Source organism: Zootoca vivipara, chromosome 2, assembly GCF_965207765.1.
Source record: "Zootoca vivipara chromosome 2, rZooViv2.hap1.1, whole genome shotgun sequence".
Lineage (NCBI taxonomy): Eukaryota > Metazoa > Chordata > Lepidosauria > Squamata > Lacertidae > Zootoca > Zootoca vivipara.
In genome coordinates this window covers 120,817,249-120,842,064 of record NC_142584.1, presented here as the reverse complement: position 1 = coordinate 120,842,064, position 24,816 = coordinate 120,817,249, and the positions used below count along the sequence as shown (strand labels likewise).

Here is a 24,816-nt window from a genome sequence, read left to right as displayed (position 1 = left end):
TTATAGTCTTCAAATAAAAACATCTTGGAGATCCCGGGCCATAGGGAGGTTAGACTGGCCTTGACCAGAGCCACAGCTTTTTCGGCCGTGGTCCGATCTGGTGGAACGCTCTGTCACAATAAACTAGGGCCCTAGTCATCTTTCTGCAGGGCCTGCAAGATGGAGCTTTTCCGCCAGGCCTTTGGCACAGTCTGACCCCCTCTCTCCTTCTGTAATATTCATAGAACTCCAACCCGATGGTTGCCATTAACTTGATTCTGAATTGATTCTAGAATGTACTTTAATTAATTGACTGTGTGGTTTTATGTGCACTGTGCTATTTTTTTACTTGTTAGCCATTCTGAGCCAGGCTTTGGCTGGGAAGGGCAGGATATAAATAAAAAATTACTATTATTACTATTATTATTATTATTATTATTATTTGAGATTCCATCATCCCCACCGTGAATCCTGAATGCAGGGATATCAACTGTTTTCTCCGTGAATATTTTTCATTTAATCAAGCTTTTCTGGATCCTGACCAAAGAGCTCTGCATAAGGAAGTCAAGAAGGAGAATCATGGAATCATGGACCCTCTTGGTAAGGCTCCCTATTGGATCATAAGATCAGTTTTGAAATTCCATACGCACCTCTATGTGATGAACCTCCATTATTTTTGATGGAGATGAACATCATCTGGGATATCAACTGTATTTTCTGTGAATATTCTTCATCTAGTCATGCCTTTTAAAGCAACGACCAGGCTTGTCTGAACCACCCAGGCCTTTTTAAATGTCATATTCAGAATTTTTAGGGTAGTTGAAGTAACTTCTGTCAGGTTTGTTGTTTTTGTTTTGGCGTCTGTCTGCATTTTGTTGACCAAAGGGACGGCTGACCTTGGAGATGAAGAGAAATTCATGATTGAGCCAAACAAGATCTATGCCAGATAAAAGCCAATAAATATGTCAATAAATATGTCAATTACATGGAAGACGAAGAACAGACTCCATTTGAAGATCTCTCCTTCATCACAGTTGACCAGGAATATGAAGACGAGCAGCAAAGTCAGTCCTCCGGAAATATGCAGGTGACCTTGGAAGGGTCAGCACATGGAAGAATCCCGACCAAGCCTATGAGGAGGCGTGTCGTGATGATAGGGGATTCCCTACTGAGGGGTACATAATCAGTGATCTGTGGGCCTGATAAGACGTCTCGAGAGGTGTGCTGTCTCCCTGGGGCCAAGATCCAAGATGTAACAGAACAGCTGCAAGTAATCATAAAACCCACCGACAAATACCCCTTCCTTTTGGTCCATGTGGGAACCAATGACACTGCAAGCCATAGCCTCCAGAAGATCAAAAGTGATTATGAGGCTCTGGGCAGGAAGTTGAAGCAATTAAATACACAAATTGTCATCTCATCTGTCCTCCCAGTTGAACGACGTGGCACAGGGAGAGAGGGAAAAATAGGGAAAGTGAACAACTGGCTTCACAAATGGTGCAAGCAGGAACGGTTTGGATTCTTAGATCACGGTCTGCAGTTTCTTGAAGATGGACTTCTGGCAAGTGATGGGCTACACCTCACAAGGGTTGGGAGGAATGTTTTTGCCATGAATCTCAGGAGGGCTTTAAACTGACTTATGTGGGGAAGGGAGACAGTGGTCCTGAAGGTAGGAGTCTATCAAGTGCTGAAGATGATCATCCAAATGTCAAGGACCAAATGGAGCAAACAGCACACAGAAGTAGTGGTGGGATGAAAAAATCCTTAAATAAGAGACATGGGGGAATGATCAATGCCTGCCTGCACAGAGCATGGGAAATAAATAAGAAGAACTTGAGCTCTTGGTACAGCAAACTACAAAATACAGGATGGGAGACACCTGGCTTGAGAGCAGTACATGTGAAAAGGATCTAGGAGTCTTGGTAGATCACAAACTTGACATGAGTCAACAGTGTGATGCAGCAGCTAAAAAAGCCAATGCAATTCTGGGCTGCATCAATAGGAGTATAGTGTCTAGATCAGGCATCCCCAAACTTCGGCCCTCCAGATGTTTTGGACTACAATTCCCATCTTCCCCAACCAATGGTCCTGTTAGCTAGGGATCATGGGAGTTGTAGGCCAAAACATCTGGAGGGCCGCAGTTTGGGGATGTCTGGTCTAGATCAAGGGAAGTAATAGTACCACTGTATTCTGCCCTGGTCACACCTCACCTGGAGTACTGTGTCCAGTTCTGGGCACCACAGGTCAAGCAGGATACTGACAAGCTGGAAGGTGTCCAAAGGAGGGCAACCAAAATGGTCAAAGGTCTGGAAACGATGCCTTATGAGGAATGCCTTAGGGAGCTGGGTATGTTTAGCCTGGAGAAGAGAAGGTTAAGGGGTGATATGATAGCCATGTTCAAATATATAAAAGGATGTCATATAGAGGAGGGAGAAATGTTGTTTTCTGCTGCTCTAGAGAAGCGGACACAGAGCAATGGATTCAAACTACAAGAAAGAAGATTCCACCTAAACATTAGGAAGAACCTCCTGACAGTAAGGGCTGTTCGGAAGTGGAATTTGCTACCAAGGGGTGTGGTGGAGTCTTCTTCTTTGGAGGTCTTTAAGCAGAGGCTTGACAGCCATCTGTCAGGAATGATTTGATGGTGTTTCCTGCTTGGCCGGGGGTTGGACTGGATGGCCCTTCTGGTCTCTTCCAACTCTATGAAATACCAGCCAACAAAGGTAGTAAAAATTATAGAAAGGCCTCATAACTAATTATTTACAGTTATCCACAAGCATTCATTGACATTGTTCAATAATCTGGTGGTACATTTCTTCCTGAGGCTCTAATTAGCTTCTTTCTCCATTACAGATGGTGATGAATTGGAAGGGAAGAACAAGGGGGACCACAAAAAAATCGACATAGTGGAGAAGTCATATAAATATTCAGCGTGTGGAGAGAACATCCATCAGAGCTCCCAGTCCCCCTCCCATCAAATAAAGAGCTTCATTCAGAGGGATAGGCTCACCTCACACAAAATAACTCAGAGGGGAGAGAAATTGTATCAGTGCTTCGAATGCGGAAAGAGCTTCAGTCGGAAGCATAGTCTCACTTCCCATCTAAGAATTCATACAGGGGAGAAACCCTATCCGTGCTTGGAATGTGGAAAGAGCTTTCATGAGAGGTGTAAACTCACCTTCCATCAAAGAATTCATACAGGGGATAAGCCCTATCAGTGTTTGCATTGTGGAAAAAGCTTCAGACAGAGCTCAGAGCTCACTTCCCATCAAATAATTCATACAGGAGAGAAACCCTATCAGTGCTTCGAATGTGGAAAGAGCTTCAGTCACAGCTCTAGTCTCACTTCCCATCAAAGAATTCATACAGGGGAGAAACCCTATCAGTGCTTCGAATGTGGAAAGAGCTTCAGTCACAGCTCTAGTCTCACTTCTCATCAAAGAATTCATACAGGGGAGAAACCCTATCAGTGTTTGCGATGTGGAAAAAGCTTCAGACAGAGCCCAGAGCTCACTTACCATAAAAGAATTCATACAGGGGATAAACCCTATCAGTGTTTGCAATGTGGGAAGAGCTTCAGACAGAGCTCAGAGCTCACTTACCATCAAAGAATTCATACAGGGGAGACACCCTATCAGTGCTTCGAATGTGGAAAGAGCTTCAGTTGCAGCTCCGGTCTCACTTCCCATCAAAGAATTCATACAGGGGAGAAACCCTATCAGTGTTTGGAATGTGGAAAGAGCTTCAGTCACAACTCCAGCCTCACTTCCCATCAAAGAATTCATACAGGGGAGAAACCCTTTCAGTGTTTGCAATGTGGAAAGAGTTTCAGTCACAGGCACTATCTCACTTCCCATCAAATAATTCATACAGGGGAGAAACCCTATCAGTGCTTGGAATGTGGAAAGAGCTTCAGTCTCAGGCAAAGTCTCACTTCCCATCAAAGAATTCATACAGGAGAGAAACCCTATCAGTGCTTGGAATGTGGAAAGCGCTTCAGGCACAGCCAAATTTTCACTTCCCATCAAAGAATTCATACAGGAGAGAAACCCTATCAGTGCTTGGAATGTGGAAAGAGCTTCAGTTGGAGGACTAATCTTACTTCGCATCAAAGAATTCATACAGGGGAGAAACCTTTTCAGTGCCATGAATGTGGAAAGAGCTTCAGTCAGAGCACCAGTTTCACTTCCCATCAAAAAATTCATACAGGTCAGAAACCATATGAATGCTTCCAATGTGGAAAGAGCTTCAGTCAGAGTGCCAGTCTTGCTTCCCATCAAAGAATTCATACAGGTGAGAAACCCTATCAATGCCATGAATGTGGAAAGAGCTTCAGTCAGAGTTCCAATCTCAATTCCCATCAAAGAGTTCATACAGGGGAGAAACCCTATCAGTGATTGTAATGTGGAAAGAGCTTCAGTCAGATTTCCAATCTCAATTCCCATCAAAGAGTTCATATAGGGGAGAAACCCTATCAGTGATTGGAATTTGAAAATAACTATGGTGTAGTGGTTAAGAGCAGTGAACTCCTAATCTGGTGAACCGGGTTCGATTTCCTGCTCCTCCACATGCAGCTGCTGGGTGACCTTGCGCTAGTCACACTTCTCTGAAATCTCTCAGCCTCACTCACCTAACAAAGTGTTTGTTGTGGGGGAGGAAGGGAAAGGAGATTGGTAGCCGCTTTGAGACTCCTTGGAGTACTGATAAAGCGGGATATCAAATCCAAACTCCCCCTCCTCCTCTTCTTCTTATTATTCAGTTACAGCAATGAACTCACTTCCCATCGAATAATTCATATACAGGGGAGAAACCCTATTGGGGCTTGGAATGTGGAAATAGCTTCAGTGATAAGAGTAACCACACTTCCCATCAAAGAATTTGTACCGATCAGAAACCATATCAGTGCTTGGAATGTTTAAAGAAGTAATAATAATAACCACAATTTAGTATTTATACGCTACTCATCTGGCTGGTGTTCCACAGCCACTTTGGGCATCTCCAAACAGAATGTTGAAAACATGATAAAACATCAATCATAAAATACTTTCCTAAACACGGCTGCCTTCAGATGTCTTTTAAAAGTCAGGTAGCTTATTTCCTTAACATCAGATGGGAGGGCATTCCACAGGGTGGGTGCCACTACCGAGAAGGCCCTCTGCCTAATTCCCTGGAACCTCACTTCTCGCAGTGAAGTAACCACCAGAAGAAAATGTACTAGGAACCACTGTAGGTCTTTCAGGACCGGTGTTATATGGTCACAGTGACCATTCCCAGGCAGCAGTCCAGCTGTCACATTCTGGATTAATTGCAGTTTCGGAGTCACCTCCAAAGGTAGCCCCACATAGAGCACATTGCAGTAGTCCAAGTGGGAGCTAACTAGAGCATGCACCACTCTGGCAAGACTGTCTGCAGGCAGGGAGGATCTCAGCCTGCTTACCAGATGGAGCTGGTAGACAGCTGCCCTGAAAACAGAATTAGCCTGCGCCTCCTTGGATAGCTGAGAGTCCAACATGACCCCCAGGCTGCGCACCTGGTCCTTCAGGGGCACAGTTACCCCATTCAGGACCAGGGAGTCCCCCACACCGGCCTGTCCCCTGCCCCACCCCCAAAACAGTACTTCTGTCTTGTCCTCCATCTGTTAATTGCCATTCATCCTCCAACTACTTCCAGACACTCACACAGGACATTCACTGCCTTCACTGGTTCTGATGTAAAAGAGAGGTAGAGCTGGGTATCATCCTCATATTGAGGAACACCTAGCCTAAATCCCCTGATGATCTCTCGAAGTGGCTTCATATAGATTTTGAAAAGCATGGGGAGAGGGTGGAACCCAGAGGCACCCCACAAGTGAGAGCCAAGGGGTCCGAACACACTAGCCCAGCACAACCAAGGCAGTTTCAGTCCCATGATGTGGCCTGAATCCAGATTGAAAGGGATGTTAGCAAGGGATGATGTAGGCCGAGTTTGCCTATGCCTGCGCTAGTTGTGCCTGGAGTTGCTTAGCAACCACCCGCTCAGTCACCTTGCCCCAAAATGGAAGATTTGAGACTGGGTGTTTTTTTAAGAAGCGGTTTAATAACCGCCTCTTTCAGCGGGTCTGGGAAGGCCCTCCCTCACAGAGGGAAGCATTCACCACCCCAAAGATCCTATCACCCAGCCTTTCCCGGCTCACTTTTATTAGCCAGGATAGGCAAAGACCAAGGAGACTGGTGGCTGGTTTCACTCGTCCAAGCAGCCTGTTCACATCCTAGGAGGTAACAGGTTGGAATTGATCCAATGCCACTTGACTAGACAGGACTCTAGCACTCTCCCGCCCCGGCCCTGCTCCCACGGTGGAGTCTACCTCCTTCTGAATCTGAGCGACTTTATCTGCAAAAAACCTTTGCAAAATCATTGCAGGAGATCCTGGGGGCCTTTTCAGGTCCCGATGGCGCAGGTGGCTCCATTAAACTACAAACCACCTGAAAGAGTCTTCTGCTGCTGTTTTCTGCAGATGCAATATAGGCGGTGAATAAGGTTCCCTTCACTGTCGCTATTGCCACTTGGTAGGCTTGACATTGAGCTCTAACCCGTGACTGATCTGATTCAGAATTAGTTTTCCGCCATCAGTGCTCTATGCCGGATGTATTACTCATGGGCAGTCAAGTCACAACATTTCCTAGAGTGACCACATGAGGGGACATCTGACCAGGTCAACATAACACTTCCTGTTGCTGACCTGGAACGGACTTCCTCTTGCATGTAACATGAGATGGGTATGACCTCACCTGTGCAGGTAATAAAAGCGCAGGGAGCATCCTCAATTTTCCTCTTTGTGATCGTCCTTCAGAGAAGACACATCTAAGTGAGGGATGTTCTCTCTCAGCTCCCAGCCAAGAGAGAGCAACGGATCTATCACCCATATGGGGTAGATTATACCTGTAAATACATTTATCTAAGCTAGTGCTGCCTTTCTGAGATCATGCTGTAGCTCAGGAACGTCTGTGAGCAAACTCTTTTTACTTTTAAAGAGAATTGTATTGTGTATTTTCTTTTAAGAGTGATAAAGGGATTATACCAGGAATATATATTATTTTAGAGGCTTTAGCAAGCCTGCGCCACCACTTTTGCTGTGTTTAAATGGGAATGAAAACTCTGCTAGTTTGGAAACTTTTTAACACAAGTTAGCATAGGACATATTAGACAATATCTCCTCATCCACATCCCTGAACATTCCCACACTCTAGATGTCTCAGCCATTCTTTCATCGCCCTCACCTCTGGGGGAAACCATGGGGCTGTCCAGGCTCCATGCAATTGGATAGGGCGCTTTGGGGCCAGACAGTCGATAGCCCTGGTTAACTCCGCATTCCAGCAGGCCACCAGGGAATCAGCTGAAAGGCCATCAGAATGGGTTGACGTGCCTAAGAAAAACCTGATAGACAAGCAGCGGCAAGAACATGTCCATCTGCTTCAACCAACCAAGTATTCGTTACACATGCCAGGTCCTTCATCCACGATCAAGTCCTGGATGGCCGCTGTCTTGTGAATCATTGACCTGGCATTGCACAGCAGCACCTTCAGGTCATGTGGACCTCCCTTGTTGATTCCAGTATCGTTCCAGTCAAGACCAGACCCGGAGGCAGGGATGGTCTTCAAACAATGACAAAACCCGCCATGACACGGTCTGGGCTTAGCGTAACTCCTCCTTCTGCCCATGATCACCAAGATCGGGTGTCCCAGATAATCCCCCCCCCCGGTGGAACTTGCCCCAGCCATTCTGTTGGCAAGACCCCACTCCCAGGCTGCCCTAATCGTACAGAATACAAACTATACAAGAAACCAATACAAGAAACTAATTTTTTTTACAAATTAACTTTATACTAAAATTAAACTAATCTTCAGCCACAAAACACCACAGATTGAAAACTATTTTAAAAAAATTAAAAGCATTTTTGACATTTGCTCCAATCCCAGAGTTTGTTCCAGTGAGTTTGAGCTCTTCATAATTCATAGCAGGGCAACATCCCTCCGCCCTTCCAGGAATTCACGCCAGGGCAGGAAGCATATCAGTGTTTGGAAAGTGGAATAAGCTTCACTGTCCTAGAGAAACAGTCTCACTGCCCAATCATAGAATTGTAGAGTTGCGAGTAACCCTGGCGTCATCCAGTCTAACCCTCTGCAACACAGGAATCTCAATTCAGGGATCCCTAAGAGATAAAAAACCACCAGTGAAGGAGAGACCGCAAACTCCAGAGGGAGACCAGTCTACTGTGAAACAGCAAAAACCACCAGAAAGTTCTAGTTACAGGTAGGTAGCTGTGTTGGTCGGCCATAGTCAAAACAAAATAAAAAAATATTTAAAAATTCCTTCCAGTAGCACCTTAAAGGTAAAAGGACCCATGACCATTAGGTCCAGTCGTGGGGTTGTGGCGCTCATCTCACATTATTGGCCGAGGGAGCCGGCATACAGCTTCCAGGTCATGTGGCCAGCATGACTAAGACGCTTCTGGCAAACCAGAGCAACACACGGAAACACCGTTTACCTTCCTGCTTATAGCGGTACCTATTTATCTACTTGCACTTTGACATGCTTTTGAACTGCTCAGTTGGCAGGGGCTGGGACCAAGCAACAGGAGCTCACCCCGTCGCAAGGATTCAAACCGCTGACTTTCTGATCGGCAAGCACTAGGCTCAGTGGTTTAGACCACAGCGCCACCCGCATCCCTAGAGCACCTTAGAGACCAACTAAGTTTGTCATTGGTATGTTTGTCGTAACACTACATTGGATTATTCCATTTTCTTTTAAGCGTATTGCCTAGCTAATCTGAAAAGGCCTGTGCCTGCTTCCTTTTACAGTACAGAAGGAGCTGGTTTTAGGTCCTGTACGTACGGTAGTAAAAGTTGGTTCTGGAACCTTGAAAAGAATAAAGTGTTGGCCACTATGGGGACCATTGAATGCATGAAAGGAGAATCGGCTAGGCGTGGCAATTGTGATTCATCTTGAATTGATTTTAAGACAGATGAAAGGAGACATTGGAAGACTTTTAGTCAATAGGAATATTAGCCAAAGTCTTAATAAAGAAAGACACAAGAAATAGTTATATGTAATCACATGATGACATGATGAGGGCTGATCTGAAGAGCCAAATGATTTTGGTTGGTTCAGGATGATGACCTTGGGTTGCAACTTTTAAGATTGCTGCGATCCTTTGATTGGAGAATATGACATGTGCAATTTGGAAGTGTATTTAAAACAACAACAACAACATTGTTTTGGATGTGGTTCTTTTCATGCACATTTGTATTTCAATAAAGGCCTTTCTTTTCAATGGGGGACTGCATCCTTTTCTCTTGGGTTTCTGTGTGGGTAACCTCCAGTCTGTACTCTAGTATTCCAGCCACAGTCCCCTTGGGACAGAGAGGACCATTAGTAGAGCATTTTAGTCATGGTAGCAATGCTCCGCGTCAGACGGGATTCTTGCCGTGCCCTCCATGTGGAGCTGCCCTTGAAGACGACTTGGAAGCTGGTCCAAAATGCAGCGGCCAGATTATCGGCTGTGCCCCCCCCCCTTTACTAATGACATTTCTCTCCCACCTTTTTCTCCAAGGTGCTCAAGGTGGCATCAACGGGTCTGCCCCACTCATTGAATCCCACAGCAGCCTTTCAGTACACATTTCAGAACTCATACAGTGATCAGCAATAATAAACTGTATGTTGTAGATATTCCTGCTATTTTTGTGATACAAATGGAATGAAATGACTTGGTCTATTCACCTGCATCTTTCATTATTCCCACAATCCTTGTTAATAAAACCCCAAAAAAATGTTATTTCAAAAAGAAAGGGAAAAGACAACACAGGTGTAGCAGTTAAGAGCAGTGAACTCATAATATAACTCCCCACCTCTCCACATGCAGCTACATGGTGACCTTGGGCTACTCATAACAACAACAATTTATTATTTGTACTTAAAATACATTAAAATGTCACACATTAAAAACTTCCCTGAACAGGGCTGTCTTCAGATGTCTTCTAAATGTCAGGTAGTTATATTTATCTCTTTGACATCTGATGGGAGGGCGTTCCACAGGGCAGGTGCCACTACCGATAAGGCCCTCTGCCTGGTTCCCTGTAGCTTTGCTTCTCGCAGTGAGGGAACCGCCAGAAGGCCCTCGGAGCTGGACCTCAGTCTCCAGGCAGAACGATGGGGGTGGAGACGCTCCTTCTGGTATACTGGACCGAGGCCGTTTAGTGCTTTAAAGGTCAACGCCAACACTTTGAGATGTGCTCAGAAACGTACTGGGAGCCAATGTACGTCTTTCAGGATCGGTGTTATGTGGTCTTGGCGGCCGCTCCCAGCCACCAGTCTAGCTACCACATTCTGGATTTGTTGTAGTTTCCGGGTCACCTTCAAAGGTAGCCCCACGTAGAGCGCATTGCAGTAGTCCAAGCGGGTATCAAATTCAAATCCAAACTCAAATCCAAATGCACATGCCCCAGGCCACACCTGCGCTGCATATGCAAACAGGATCAGGCCACTTTAAAGAGTTCTGCCTTCCTCCAAAAATCCTGGGAACCATAGTTTGCTGAGGGTCCTGAGGCGTCCCCACCTTGAGTGGTTTAGCAATCCCTCCTTCTTTCCAGGGTGGAGGGGGCTGGTGAGAGAGGGTCTCCCAGCAACTCTAAGCACTTGGGGTGGGGGTGTCCATAGTGACCTTCCAAGGGAGACCGGTCCACTGTCAAACATACCCAGCTCCTTCAACCGCTCCTCATAAGGCTTACCTTCCAGACCCTTGATCATCTTGGTCGCCCTCCTCTGCAAACCTTCCAGCTGGTCAACATCCCTCTTAAATTGTGATGCCCAGAATTGGACACAGGATTCCAGGCATGGTCTGACCAAGGAAGAATAGGGTGGCACTATGGCTTCCCTTGATCTGGGGAGTATACAGCTTTGTCTGCTGAAGAGCCCCTCTTTTCCCTAGGTCTCTGTGTGGGCCCCTTCTGCTTGCATTTACTCTCCGGGTGACAAAGCAGCCGGTACGGGTGCAAACCGCCCTCCCCTGTGAGGGAATCATTAATCTCTGAGGAGATCAGGGCATAGCCTGGATTTTTGTTATGGGGTGCATATCCTGGGAGACCACTCTAACCACTAGGCCATCCTAGCCCTTCGGTCCTGTTCACTCTTCCCTCCCCTCGACAAGCGGCCCTTGAGAGGCAGCCTCCCTGGTAGGACCTGATCCTGGACGAGACCCCTCTCCTGGCAGGCATCCGATACCTTGAGGCTGCGAGTTCCGCAGGTCAGCCCATGCCATAGCTGCCAAGTCTCCCGTTTTCCCCGGGAAAACCCCGATTTTAAAGCCATTCCCCGCTGTCATCCCGAATGGGGAAATATCCCGTAATAACCCCGTAATTTTTTGCAAACCGAGCCAGGAAGTGTGCGCGCGAGTATCACTCTTTACTTTTTCCTATCTCTATGGCCATGCAAACCGAGCCAGGAAGTGCGCGTGCATGTATCACTCTTTACTTTTACTTTTCCTATCTCTATGGACACGTTCGCTCCGTCTTCCCGGCTCGGTCTTCCTGCCTCCGCGTTTCCTTTTGCAGCCCGGGACCAGGAAGAGTGTGTGGCGATTCTTTCGCTTGTCCTCCCGCCAAGCGCCTTTCCTTCCTGGTCCCCAGCAACTGTTCCTTGTGCTGCGGTGCCTCTGGTGAGTGCAGGAGCCATGACGGGCTCAAGGTCCTAATTTTGGGGGGAGGCGCTTCTTGCCCTCTAAACTTTGCTTTGTGCTGGGAAGGGAAATAGCTACAACTTCAGTACAAATGTTGGCAGCAGCAAATTTCTATTTTTAAACTCCTCCTTGCTGTGGCAAAGTCTCCAGCCCAGGTATATATAGCGGAGTTTTAAATGACTAATTTAGAGGTCAGAAAGATAAACAACTACCTGGCATTTAGAAAATACTGTGTTTTAGACAGGGGGAAGAGGGATTTATCCATACTGTGCAGTATAACATGAGACCACATATGTTTGGGGGAGCTATGTTAGCTGATATTACAAATCAAAACAAATAAGCAGATTTTAATTTGCCTATTTGGTGCCTGGATGTTCCTTAAAAACATCTCTTGTAGAACTCATTGTAATGACCCTTGAAATATTTTTTTTAAAATCTGCATTGATAAAACAGGTCAAATTTTGCAGAGATTCTTGGTCTTCTGAGTATAAGGTAAATTTTTGTTATTTTGTGTGTAAATATGTTGCAATTGATAATGAAGATTATGGGGTTAATATCCCCCTTTGAAAGTCATAAAAAACATTCTTGCTATTGATAGTTATTGTTTTGAGTTTTTTGTGTTTTACAGTCAAGAATACAATAAAGCAAATCATTTTTTAATTTGTCAGTCAAGCATGAGACTCTTAATCGTGGATTTGAGACCTATGTTGGGCAAATGATTCCTGCCTTGTAGGGGGTTGGACTAGATGACCCTTGTGGTCCCTTCCAACTCTACAGTTCTATGATTTTATTAAATAAATAGGGCTGTGATAAGGTATACCAGGAGCAATTTGCCTGCTTGGCGGTGTTGGAAGCCACCTTTTGGGGGCTTCCTTTGAGCTCAAAACCTTATACTGTATATAATTGTGGAGTTGGAAGGGGTTCCCAGGGTCATCTAGTCCAACCCTCTGCAATGCAGGAATATGCAGCTGTCCCATACGGGGATCGAACCTGTGACGTTGACGTTCTCAGCACCACGCTGTAACCAACTGAGCTATGCATGTACCTTGTCTTCCAACAAAATATGCCCAGAGGCAGCTTGTGTTTGCAAAGTGGCGAGGCAGAGATGACTTTCTGCACATGCTCAGAAGTGTGCTTACTAGTTTCCAAGGGCTCAAATCAGGCCACCCTTGCTCCCTAATCCTTCAAGAATGAGCACAAATGCAAGGTCTCCCGCCTCCCTCAATCTCTTGCTGAGCTCAGCCTTCCTCACTAGGAGCAGAGCCATAAGGATGGCTGAGCAATGTTCTCCGGCTTGCTAGGAAAACATCTGGGATTCTGGAGAGACATTTTGCAGAACGTTCCACTGCCACAAGCTCTGAGCCAGTGGAGGGAGCCGGCAAACGGCCAGAAATTTTGCAGAAGGAAAACAAAGTCTAGCCCTCAAGGCAAAACAAAATGTACGCAAGGTGGGTTTGGCCTGTTCGTCATAGAATCATAGAGTTGGAAGAGACCACAAGGGCCATCCAATCCAACCCCCTGCCAAGCAGGAAACACCATCAAAGCATTCTTGACATATGCCTGTCAAGCCTCTGCTTAAAGACCTCCAAAGAAGGAGACTGCACCACACTCCTTGGCAGCAAATTCCACAGTCGAACAGCTCTTACTGTCAGGAAGTTCTTCCTAATGTTTAGGTGGAATCTTCTTTCTTGTAGTTTGAATCCATTGCTGTGTCTGCTTCTCTGGAGCAGCAGAAAACAACCTTTCTCCCTCCTCTATATGACATTCTTTTATATATTTGAACATGGCTATCATATCACCCCTTAACCTTCTCTTCTCCAGGCTAAACATACCCAGCTCCCTAAGCCGTTCCTCATAAGGCATCGTTTCCAGGCCTTTGACCATTTTGGTTGTCCTCCTCTGGACACGTTGTCAGTATCCTTCTTGAACTGTGGTGCCCAGAACTGGACACAGTACTCCAGGTGAGGTCTGACCAGAGCAGAATACAGTGGTACTATTACTTCCCTTGATCTAGATGCTATTCTCCTATTGATGCAGCCCAGAATTGCATTGGCTTTTTTAGCTGCTGCATCACACTGTTGACTCATGTCAAGTTTGTGGTCTACCAAGACTCCTAGATCCTTTTCACATGTACTGCTCTCAAGCCAGGTGTCTCCCATCCTGTATTTGTGCCTTTCATTTTTTTTTGCCCAAGTGTAGTACTTTACATTTCTCCTTGTTAAAATTCATCTTGTTTGCTTTGGCCCAGTTGTCTAATCTGTTAAGGTCATTCTGAAGTGTGATCCTGTCCTCTGGGGTGTTAGCCACCCCTCCCAATTTGGTGTCATCTGCAAACTTGCTCAGGATGCCCTCAAGCCCATCATCCAAGTCATTGATAAAGATGTTGAATAAGACTGGGCCCAAGACAGAACCCTGTGGCACCCCACTAGTCACTACTCTCCAGGATGAAGAGGAGCCATTGATGAGCACCCTTTGGGTTCGGTCAGTCAGCCAGTTAAAAATCCACTGAATGGTAGCATTGTCTAGCCCGCATTTTACCAGCTTCTTTACAAGAATATCATGGGGCACCTTGTCAAAGGCCTTGCTGAAATCAAGATAGGCTATATTCACAGCATTCCCTTCATCTACCAGGCTTGTAATTCTGTCAAAAACTGAGATCAGATTAGTCTGACACGACTTATTTTTCAGAAACCCATGCTGACTTATTTTTCAGAAACTCAAGCAGCAACACCAGGATTCCTAGGAGGGGGGTGGCTTCTGAAGAGAGGTGCAAACTTATACGTGCTTGGGTTGCAGGCCAACCCCTCCACCCTCCGCATTAGATAGGGAGAGAAAAGGACCGGCGCTGGGTCCTTTCGGTGCCCAGACATGTGCAGAGCCGGCACCGGAAGTCGCTTCTGCGCATGTCCAGACATGCGTAGAAACGACTTCCGGTGCCACACCGCTGGGTGAGTCTGTGATCCCTTATTTTTCAATGCTGAACTTGGCAGCTATGGCCCATGCAGCCTTTCACCTGTTGTAGCCAGCGGTGTAGTGCCTGCCTGCCTGCAGGGGGCGCCCGTGTGCCCTCAGAAGGAGATTTGGGCTCCGTGGGGTGGAAGGGGGGGAAGCCCCTGAGCGCAGGCGCAGAAGCAGGGAAACTGCAGGCAGGGAGAGGGAAGGGCGGTCTCGGCTTGGCAAGGGTTAAAAGGAGCAGAGCTGGATTCCTAGAGAGGACAGGAAGTGAAGGGGGAGGGGCAAGGTCCTCCATGGCGGAATTCCCTCCCCCCCCATCTCTGCCTGTCAGCCGAGAGGAGGTTGCCTTCTTCTCTCTCCTTTGCAAAAGCCCCTCCTGGAATCGGGTGAGTCTCCTCTCTCTTCCCCCGGAGGGTGCAATGGGGAGAAAGGGGTCCGAGGGGTGGAGGGAGGGTGAATGGGGGTCCCTGTTCAGATCATGACTGGTGGGGGGAGACCCCCAAGTCAGGGAACAGAGGGGCCTCCTTTGTCCTCTCTGCCAAGCCAGGAGGTCAACACCTCTGTTCTTCCTTTGGATCCAGAGGCTGCCTTCCTTTATGGGGAGGGGGCTTTGGGTCAAGGAACACTGGGCATGAAGATAAACCCCCTTCAGATCTGGGGATAAGTCACATTTGTTAACGCTGTTCCCAGACAGAACAGGGAGAAGAAAAGCCCTTCTGCATCTGCAACAGCTGGTTCTCACTCCCAAAGGCACCCTCTTCCTTTATCTCCCAAGACAGATGGAGGCCAACGAAGGAACCATCCCCCCCCTCACAATGCACAATGGGGCTTTCCTGCCCCTCTCCTCCCTCTCCTGGTGTCCCTTGAATTTGGCTTGAGGGCATTGGGAGGGTCCACCCCACCAGATGATGTGAGAGGAGGTCCTTCCATCTGGAAAATGGGAATGCTTGTGAAGAAGAATGCTGTATAATCATAATCATGAAATTATTGTGATGTGAAATTCCCCCATTTACACAAAGCATTAAAATTGCTCCATTACGAAGTTGAAATAAGCATGCAGGAAAAGAATAGAATTAAAACAGTGCAGCTATTAAGAGGCAGAAAAGAACAGAGCAATGTGTAGAAGATCATCTTTATTCTCCCTTTCTCTTTTAGGGTCCAGTGTGTTTTGAAGACGTAGCTTTTTGTTTCACATAGAAGGACTGGGTGTTGCTGGATCCTGACCATAGAGCTCTGCAGAAGGAAGTCAAGATGTCGCTGCCAGTTTTGTCCACAGCTGGTTCCTGGGATTAGATCAAAGGCCTGCTTAAAGTCGATAAAGGCAACATGGAGGGCTTTTAGGCCTTTGCCAGCATATTTGTCGACCTTCTGATCGGCAAGCCCAAGAGGCTCAGTGGTTTAGACCACAGCGCCACCCGCGTAAGGTAATACTAGCCAAAAAAGGCAGTAACTCCCTTCCCTTCTGCCTCTTTCACAAACATTCATTTGCATTCTTCAATCATTTCAGGCTTCATTTCTTCATGGGGCTATCGCTATTGTTGTTGTTTAATTAATGATATGTTAATTATTTATATGTTAATTAATTAACTAGTTAATTATTTATATGTTAATTAATTATTTAATTATGATATGATATGTAACAATGATATGTTATTATATATATTTGCACAAGCAAAAAAGAAACAGCAGGAGCTAGATACTTTTACCAACCTTATAGGGTCTCTCAGCAGCTGTAATGATGAGCAGGGAATATTCTTCCGCCAAACCTTTGCAAAAGCATTGCAGGAGATCCTGGGGTCCCTACCAGGCCCTTATAACTCAGACACCCCTGGGTCCTTGCGCTTGAGGAATCTGGGAAATGACCGTATTGACAGAACTGAAAAGAATTTACTGTACTACAATGCTTCTGTGCTCTGCCACAAGACACCCAGAATGAAATACTCTCCAGATTTGACCTCTTACGTTCCTGACTGATAAGTTGAAGAAGGAGCTGAAGGCCTCATGCAAGCAAAACATGACCCTTTGTGCTCCAGATCCAGCCCACCATATATTCCGCTGTGAGGTGAATTAATGGGCTGAAAAGCCACACACACACCCAACTTATGGTTACCAGATTTATTTCAATGAATCCGCTGATGCTTAAAAAAAATTATTAATGCTTTATTATCCATAATTTATTATCCATAATGAATGGAAGCGGGTGGCGCTGTGGGTTAAACCACAGAGCCTAGGGCTTCCGATCAGAAGGTCGGTGGTTTTAATCCCCGCGACGGGGTGAGCTCCCATTGCTTGGTCCCAGCTCCTCCCAACCTGGCAATTTGAAAGCACATCAAAGTGCAAGTAGATAAATAGGTACCGCTCTGGCGGGAAGGTAAACGGCGTTTCAGTGCACTGCTCTGGTTCGCCAGAAGCGGCTTAGTCATGCTGGCCACATGACCTGAAAACTGTATGCCGGCTCCCTTGGCAAATAATGTGAGATGAGTGCCACAACCCCAGAGTCAGTCACGACTGGACCTAATGGCCAGGGGTCCCTTTACCTTTATCCATAATTACATGGTTTTCATGGGGATTCAGGCTGTATACTCCTGCGCTCCTGGCAAAAAACTCAAAGCCCTAGACAGGATCCAATAAAAAGCTGGAAGTTTATTCTTTGGAGGAAAATGAATACCTGTACAAATAAATTAATTCTCTAAATTATAATTCCTCAGTTTTCAGGGCTGAACCCTATCTCAAACAGCTAGAAATATTTTTCAGAGGGGGAATAAATCCCCTCAGCCTTGACGATACAGCGGGTTTGTGTTAGTATTTAAAAAGCTGGAAAGCCTGGCTGTTGTGTCAGGTGACACAGGGGGGAAAGAGAAGCGCTTTGCTCATGCTCAGAGGCACTCTTTCCCCCCTCAGCCGTGAGTGAGCCTGATGCATCTAGCTTCAGGAGGTATCCTGGAGATCAGCAGGCTGAGAAAGGAAAGGCTTTCTCTGCAGCCTCAGACGCAGCTGCTGCTGCTGCCGCCAGCGTCCTGCAAGCCTGAGCTCCTCCTCCTCCTCCAGCTGAGCCTCCTTCCGAAGCCAGCTTGCCTTCTTTCCTTGCTGCCAGCTCTGCATTCCCTGCGTGTTTGACAAACTGGAGGGGGGGGGGGAGGCAAAGAACAAAACACATGGGGGAAGGCTCCCTTAGCACTCCATGAAGTTGAGCGAGGGAAAGGCTCAGAACAGTAGGGGGAAAGAGAGGTGGAGAAAGGGCTTGGGGATGCTGACACGAAGTCAGCCGCCATTTAAAGCAACAGTAGGGAATGTAAGAGAATGGGCTGCTGGGTTGGTCGGGGGGGGGAACCCTGCCGTGCAGACGGCGGGGATGGAGAGCGTGGCAGCAGCAGCAGTGCCCAGGTCCTGGGATCAGAGCCACCGGAGCTGGGAGCAATCCGTGCAGGGCTTCTCTCCCCCCCCCCCATGACTTTGCAGCTGAGAGAAAAATGAGCGGAAGAAACACGCAAAATCCAAGCACGGCTGGTGTGCCCCAAAGAGGAATGGGGCATAAAGGGGAGGGATGAGCATGAACATCGGGATCCCAAGCGCAGCTCGCTGCTGCCACATTTCCCAGGGACATTTAGTGAAATCCGTGGATATTCTGCTGAAGCAATTTTTATGGGGACAGATTTGCCAATGTGGGGACTCTCCCCAGGAAACGGGGACGTCTGGTAACCCTACCCCAACTAACAGCAAGTTACTGAACCCTCTTTCCTACCAATTGGAGATGGAAAGCTTCCCCGAAGATTTGGTCACCATGCAACCCCTGACAGAGGCGGGATAAAAATAATACATTATTTATTTATTTATTTATTTATTATTAAATATGGCCACATCTGCCTGGCTTGCAATGAGAGGCTTCTAAAGCTTGTCAACATCACTTTCCATACAAAGCACCTAGCATGGGGGTACCTACATGTAATACGGTAGCTACTCTGCTATTTTCTCCCCATGCTCTGGGGTTGCAATTTTCAGGCTTGGGGGCAGGATGGTGCATGATTTTTGCACCAAGTTCTTTTCTTTTTTAAAAAAATAATTTTTATTGAAAATTTTCCAACTTCATAATCTCATAACATAGATTTTTCTCTTTCATAGAACACAAAAATGAAAAGAAAGAAAAAAAGTGTTGCTTAAAAAAGAAACAGGTAGGTAGCCGTGTTGGTCTGAGTCGAAGCAAAATAAAAAATTTCTTCAGTAGCACCTTAAAGACCAACTAAGTTTTTATTTTGGTATGAGCTTTCGTGTGCATGCACACTTCTTCAGATACACTGGAAACAGAAGTGTCAGACCCTTATATATATACTCTGTATATACTCTGTATATATATAAGGGTCTGACACTTCTGTTTCCAGTGTATCTGAAGAAGTGTGCATGCACATGAAAGCTCATCTATATATATAAAAATGTAAAAATTGTGAAATGGCGTTTGCTACTTTTTCTCCGTAACCGCTTGACCGATCGTCCTGAAATTTTGACACAACGATCCAGGCCACTCCTAGAGCGTTGTTGGAGGCAAAAATCCCTCAAATCGCACACCTGCCCAGGTACAGACCTGCTTTTCCACCAAGTCAAACAGCGCCCTCAAGTGGTGTAGTACCCTCCTCCACCCCCTCTTTTCCTGTGAAATCTAAGCCACACCCACAAACCAAATGACATCATCATCAACCAAGCAACTGAAAATCTCCCAAGGCGGCCATTATCACACCACTAGGCCTTTGTTTAATGTAGGCCCCTGACAGGCCCGGGGGGAGGACCCACAACAACGCACTTGGGGGCATGGCAAGGGGTTTTTACTTTACCATTTAGCACCACTAACCCCCCCCCAAAAAAAACCCACCAAAAAACCAACATTGCCAAGTGGAGGTCGGGGCCTGCCTGGGGTGTGTGTGGCACAGACCACAGCACAGCCTTTGATTTATGTAGGCCCCTGCACAGCAAGGGTTTTTTACTTTACCATTTAGCAACACTACCACACCGGTCATTGGGGGGGCGGGAACTGAATAGATTATGGATCGGGACACATGGGGCCAGTCACAGGGATAAGCCACAACAACACAACACACCCACAAACCCCGCCTCTGCCACGAGATCCTGTAAAACAGGAGGCCTTGGCTCCATTTTACATACTAGGCCTCAGGTCTACAGCCCATTAAATACTATCCCAAATGGAGCCCTGGGTGGGAGGTGGGGGGAGGAGGAGCCCAAATAGGTCATGGGCTGATGTAGGGGGGGTAGATAACCACCCCATTTACAATCCCCTACCTTCCCCTTGCCACTTCCTGGGTTTTTTATGGAACTGAAAAACTCGGGTACTTCAGAACGCACCGTTTATTGCCAGGCCCTTACAGGTAGATAATGTGGCCCTGTTTTTAACCCTTTTGTTACTTTTATCATTTTACTGATTGTGAATATGCTGACCGAGGCCCCCTTTAGATTCGGAGGCCCGCCCCAAGTGGCCCATATGAACCCCCTCCTTCTGTCTGGGCCTGTCTGTTGCTACGGGGCTATGGGGCTTCGCTATTTGACCCCCCCCCGGGTTGGGATTCTTTAAGTAGTTATCTGGGTCCCAGGGCACATCATCATCCCCTATCCTTAATCTAAATATATAGAAATGTTCACGATTTGTTCGCAGGGGCCAATGTATGGAGATACAGGGGGGAGGGGACAACAGAGGGCTCAGACAAAAGTAAATACTGGGAAATAGAACCCAGAAACTGAGAATTCCTTCTCCAATGATGGGGGCCAATGTAGGAAGATACCGGGGTAGGGGCCAACACTCCCCAGGAACAACAGAGGGTTCAGACAAAAGTGCATGCTGGGAAATAGAACCCAGAACCTAACAGTTCCTTTTCGAAGGGTGGGGGCCAAGGTATGGAAATACAGGGGGGAGGGGCCAACACTCCCCAGGGACAACAGAGGGAAGGGTATCCTACCGAAACACAGGGATGAGCCGGGGTGGAGGGAGGAGGGGCAGGATACATCATGGATCGTGACAGGGTGGGGTGGTGTCACAGGAAAGAACCACAGCAATGCGTGGCCGGGTCAGCTAGTACCAAAATAAAAACTTAGTTGGTCTTTAAGGTGCTACTGAAGGAATTTTTTTATTAAAAAAGAAAAAACAACAACACCAAAATAAAAAAGAGAATAAAACAGATAAAAAAGGGGGGGGGGAAAGGAGAAATACATTTCAATCTTATCTAAACATTCTTCCTATCTTCATCGACTTCCCCGCTCCTCCCTTCCCAAGTCCGTTTTAATCCTAGCTTTAGCAATCTTCACAATTTAACATATTTCTCTATTCATACATTCTTAATCTTCACATAATCAGCTAATTTTTTATATCATATCAGATTCCCTTAAAAGAAACAGAAAAAAAGGAAATTATTCTATTTATAAAAACCCCTTAGCCTTTAAATTCCCTAAAAAATATTCCCAATTATCCTTAATCTTTATTTCTCACTCACCTACCAATCAAGAATTTTATTATTATTATTATTACCCCCCTCCCTTCCCCGGTTGGAAGTCCCCTGCAAACCCGGACCAGTTCCTTGTAACAATCCATTTTCATACCATTTTGTCCAACCTTTATTTAATAATTCTATGTCTTTCACCCCACTTCTTTTATTGCCCACTCCAATATCCAACACACTCTTCCACTCTCCTTCAGTTGTTCCCATTCCTGTCCCCCTTTTCTTTTCCCCTCATTCTTCTTCTTTCCCTCCCAGAGCCAGAACTTGTTTGAGTCCTTTGTTTTTGGCTTAATGTCCCTTGACCAGGGTCTGATCTCCCTCTCTTACTGAGAGACCTGACTCCTGAGTCTTTTCCTGTGCTGGAGCCTGCTTGGTAAAGCCAGTGTCCTTTGCAGCTTCTCTCACAAGTTGCTCAGGATTCAAAATTTTCGGCTTGTCTTCGACTTGTGAATACGATGTATCCTCTGGGAGAAACGATTGTAACTTTTCCTTGAGACACTGTGTCTGTTTTCTATATTCCTGTACGTTCTTCGCCAACTCTTGAAATTGTTCTAATAAAAACTGTATACAGTCCTTGTCCAGTTGGAGGCTCATTGTTTAGTCTATCTAATTCCTTTGTGTTCTCCAGTTATAACGAGAGGCTCGGGCGGCTATTTCCACTGCAATCACGGTGTACTGTTCTTTTCCCATTTATTGTCCACTCTTTTATTTTTTATTTTTCGCATAAAATCCAACTTCTATTTTTAATTCTCCAATCTTTTACAATGTCGATCTTGCTATTTCCACCCTAAATCCAAAGTTCAAAAGTTTATATTAATGGTTAGCTTCCTAGCCGGTGCACCAAGTTCTGTCCATAATTCCCATTGAGTTCAATGGGATCTCCTCTCAGGTCACTACTCTGCAGACCATGCCATCCTGGAGATGTTTAGAAATAGGGCTTCTGTTGGAATGAGGCTGCCCCATTTGTGCTTCTCCGGGGGCAGGAGAATATCTAGGGCAGGAGAATCCCTGCAGGGCCTCTGAGGCTCCCTTTGCTTCTTCCTCTCTCCCAGGACCCTGCAGTTTGTTTTGGCTCCTTGACTCTTCAGGAAGGATGAAAGAGACAGATCCTGCAAAGCTAGCGAAGATGGAAGGAGGAAGATGGACGGTTGACCTGGTCAGGTTGTCTCCTGCATCCCTCCCCACAACCTCCAAGCGTTCCCTCCCAGGGACCTCCGAGAGATCTGGTGAGTCCCAGGGGAGTGGAGATGGGGACATGGAGGGATGGAGCCAGAGAGGTATGGGGGCTTGCTCAGTTTGGGGGTGGGGTGAGGCAGGCAGGCGGATGGAGATGGAGAAGGGGAGCAGCTTTTTGGGCTCCTCCACCTGCCTGCCTGCCTGCGCCTTTGTCATCTACAGGCATTTTGAGCTAGGAATACAGTCGCACCTCGGAAGTCGAACAGAATCCGTTCCACTTCCGGGACGTGGCTTTTGATTGCCTCTTGCGATCAGAAGAACCAATCAGAAGCTGAAAAGGCGCAACGTCACTTTCTCTCCCTGGTGCCCCTGGAGTATGAATCACGAGCAACAGTGGGTTTTCTTTGGGAAAACAGGTTGCAAACTAACTTTATTATAACAGATGTAAACAATGAGTTTTGGTTCTTCTTCTTCCACTGAAAATGGAACAAACAGTGCTGGTTTTTTTCCTATTAACATGAATACTGTTTCAAGTTATAGGCTGTATGCTGTTTAGGCCTAAGGTTACTTCCTTTTACACATTTTCCATGGGTCAGACTTCTCCACATACGTTTCTGGAACTGAAGCCTGATCCTGCGGGCCTCCGTGTGTTGCATTTTTATTATCTTTTTGGAATTACTTTTATTTGCTTTTAAAAACAAGGTTCATAGGACCACTAAATGATGCAAATATGTAGACCAGGGGTCGGCAATCTACGGCCCACGAGCCACAAGTGGCGCATGGGGGTCGTTTAACCGGCCCCCGAGCCGCCCCCGAACTGAGCCACCCACTCGGTGAGTCCTGTGTCTACGCATGTGATCCAGCCCACTGAGCGATCTCCGCAGGAGTGAATCGGGAGTGAATCGACCCAGGCGAGGTAAAGCTTGCCAACCCCTGATGTAGACCGAGTCTTCTAACGACACTTGCATATCTCAAAACTAGCAGAATCTATTTGCAGTAATATCTATAACATAGGATTCAGCATTAGGGGTCAGTGTATGAGTTCTGGGTTCATGAGTTGGTTTAAACTGGAACAAAAAATGGGGAAACAGGAGAGAACAGAGCGCATTCAACATTACATAGCTGGATGCCTAGTCAGGAGCCTTTGTGGCTGTTGTGCTTAGGTTAAGTGTCTTTCCTCTTCTGTTACCAATGATACAATAGGGAGTTGGTCTCCTCATGAGCCTGGGAGGGGGGGTTCAAACTGAAGAAAGTGATTTACGTATGAATTTAAATTTAGACCAATCCGATTGAGGCAACTGCTGATGGGGAGTGTGTAGGTTTCACAGACGAGGCCTGGACATTGCTGGATCCTGACCAGAGAGCTCTGCATAAGGAAGTAAAGGAGGAGAATCATGGGATCCACGACCCTCTCGGTAAAACTCCCTGTTGGATCATAAGATCAGTTTTGGAATTCCATACATACCTCTATGTCAGGGGTCAGCAACCTGCGACCCATGGGCCACAAGTGGCACACGGGGTTGTTTAAACGGCCCACAAGCCGCCCTCGAACCGAGCCGCCCGCTTGGCGAGTCCCCGTGTGCTGTGCTAAACCGGCACAGTGCGGGGTGGGGACTCTATTTCACAATGTTGGAAATCAGACGTAGACGCATGAGCGATCCAGCCCACAGAGGGATCTCCATGGGACTGAACCGGCCCAGGCAAGGTAAACCTTGCTGACCCCTGCTCTATGTGATGAACCTTCTCTATTTTGATGGAGATTAAAAGCTAAGCAGTTGGCTCCTTACCCCTCTCGCCCTGACCTAGCCACTGTGATCCACGTGACGGTCACCTCCAGGCTTGATTATTGTAACTCACTGTACGTGGGGCTGCCCTTGAAACTGACCCAGAAACTCCAGCCGGTACAGAATGCCACGGCAGGACTCCTTACACGGTCCTCCCCACAGGATCTCATTCACCCAGTGCTATACCAGCTGCATTGGCTCCCGGTGGAGTACAGGATCAGGTTTAAGGTGCTGCTTTTAACCTCTAAAGCCCTATACAGCCTAGGACCCTCAGACCTACGGGATCACCTCTCCTGGTATGTCTCATGGAGGACCATACGGTCTTCAAATAAAAACATATTGGAGATCCCAGGGAGGTTAGACTGGCTTCGACCAGAGCCACGGCTTTTTCGACCGTGGCCCCAGTCATCTTTCCGCAGGGCCTGCAAGATGGAGCTGTTCCACCAGGCCTTCGGCCAAGGCACAGTCTGACCCCCTCTCTCCTTCTGTAATATTCGTAGAACTCTAACCCGATGACTGCCATTAACTTGATTATGAATTGATTCTAGAATGTATTTTAATTAATTGACTGTGTGATTTTATGTACAGTGTGCTATTTTTTACCTGTTGTTAGCCGCTCTGAGCCCAGCTTTGGTCGGGAAGGGCGGGATACAAATAAATTATTATTATTATTATTATTATTATTATTATTATTATTATTATTATTATCTGAGATTCC

General features: G+C 46.6%; 2 protein-coding genes across 2 annotated transcripts in view; both read left to right on the top strand.

Annotated features, from left to right (window-relative positions):
• The window catches only part of LOC118081237 (uncharacterized), a 79,807-nt gene that overhangs the window by 4,527 nt on the left and 50,464 nt on the right, over window positions 1–24,816 (top strand). The window lies entirely within an intron of this gene.
• LOC118081412 (uncharacterized) overlaps window positions 1–24,816 on the top strand; it is a 31,945-nt gene that overhangs the window by 3,524 nt on the left and 3,605 nt on the right. The window contains 4 exon segments of the mRNA XM_088664372.1: window positions 427–579; window positions 2,833–4,484; window positions 22,260–22,364; window positions 23,594–23,729. Coding sequence (XP_088520498.1) covers window positions 427–579; window positions 2,833–4,484; window positions 22,260–22,364; window positions 23,594–23,729 — 2,046 coding nt within the window.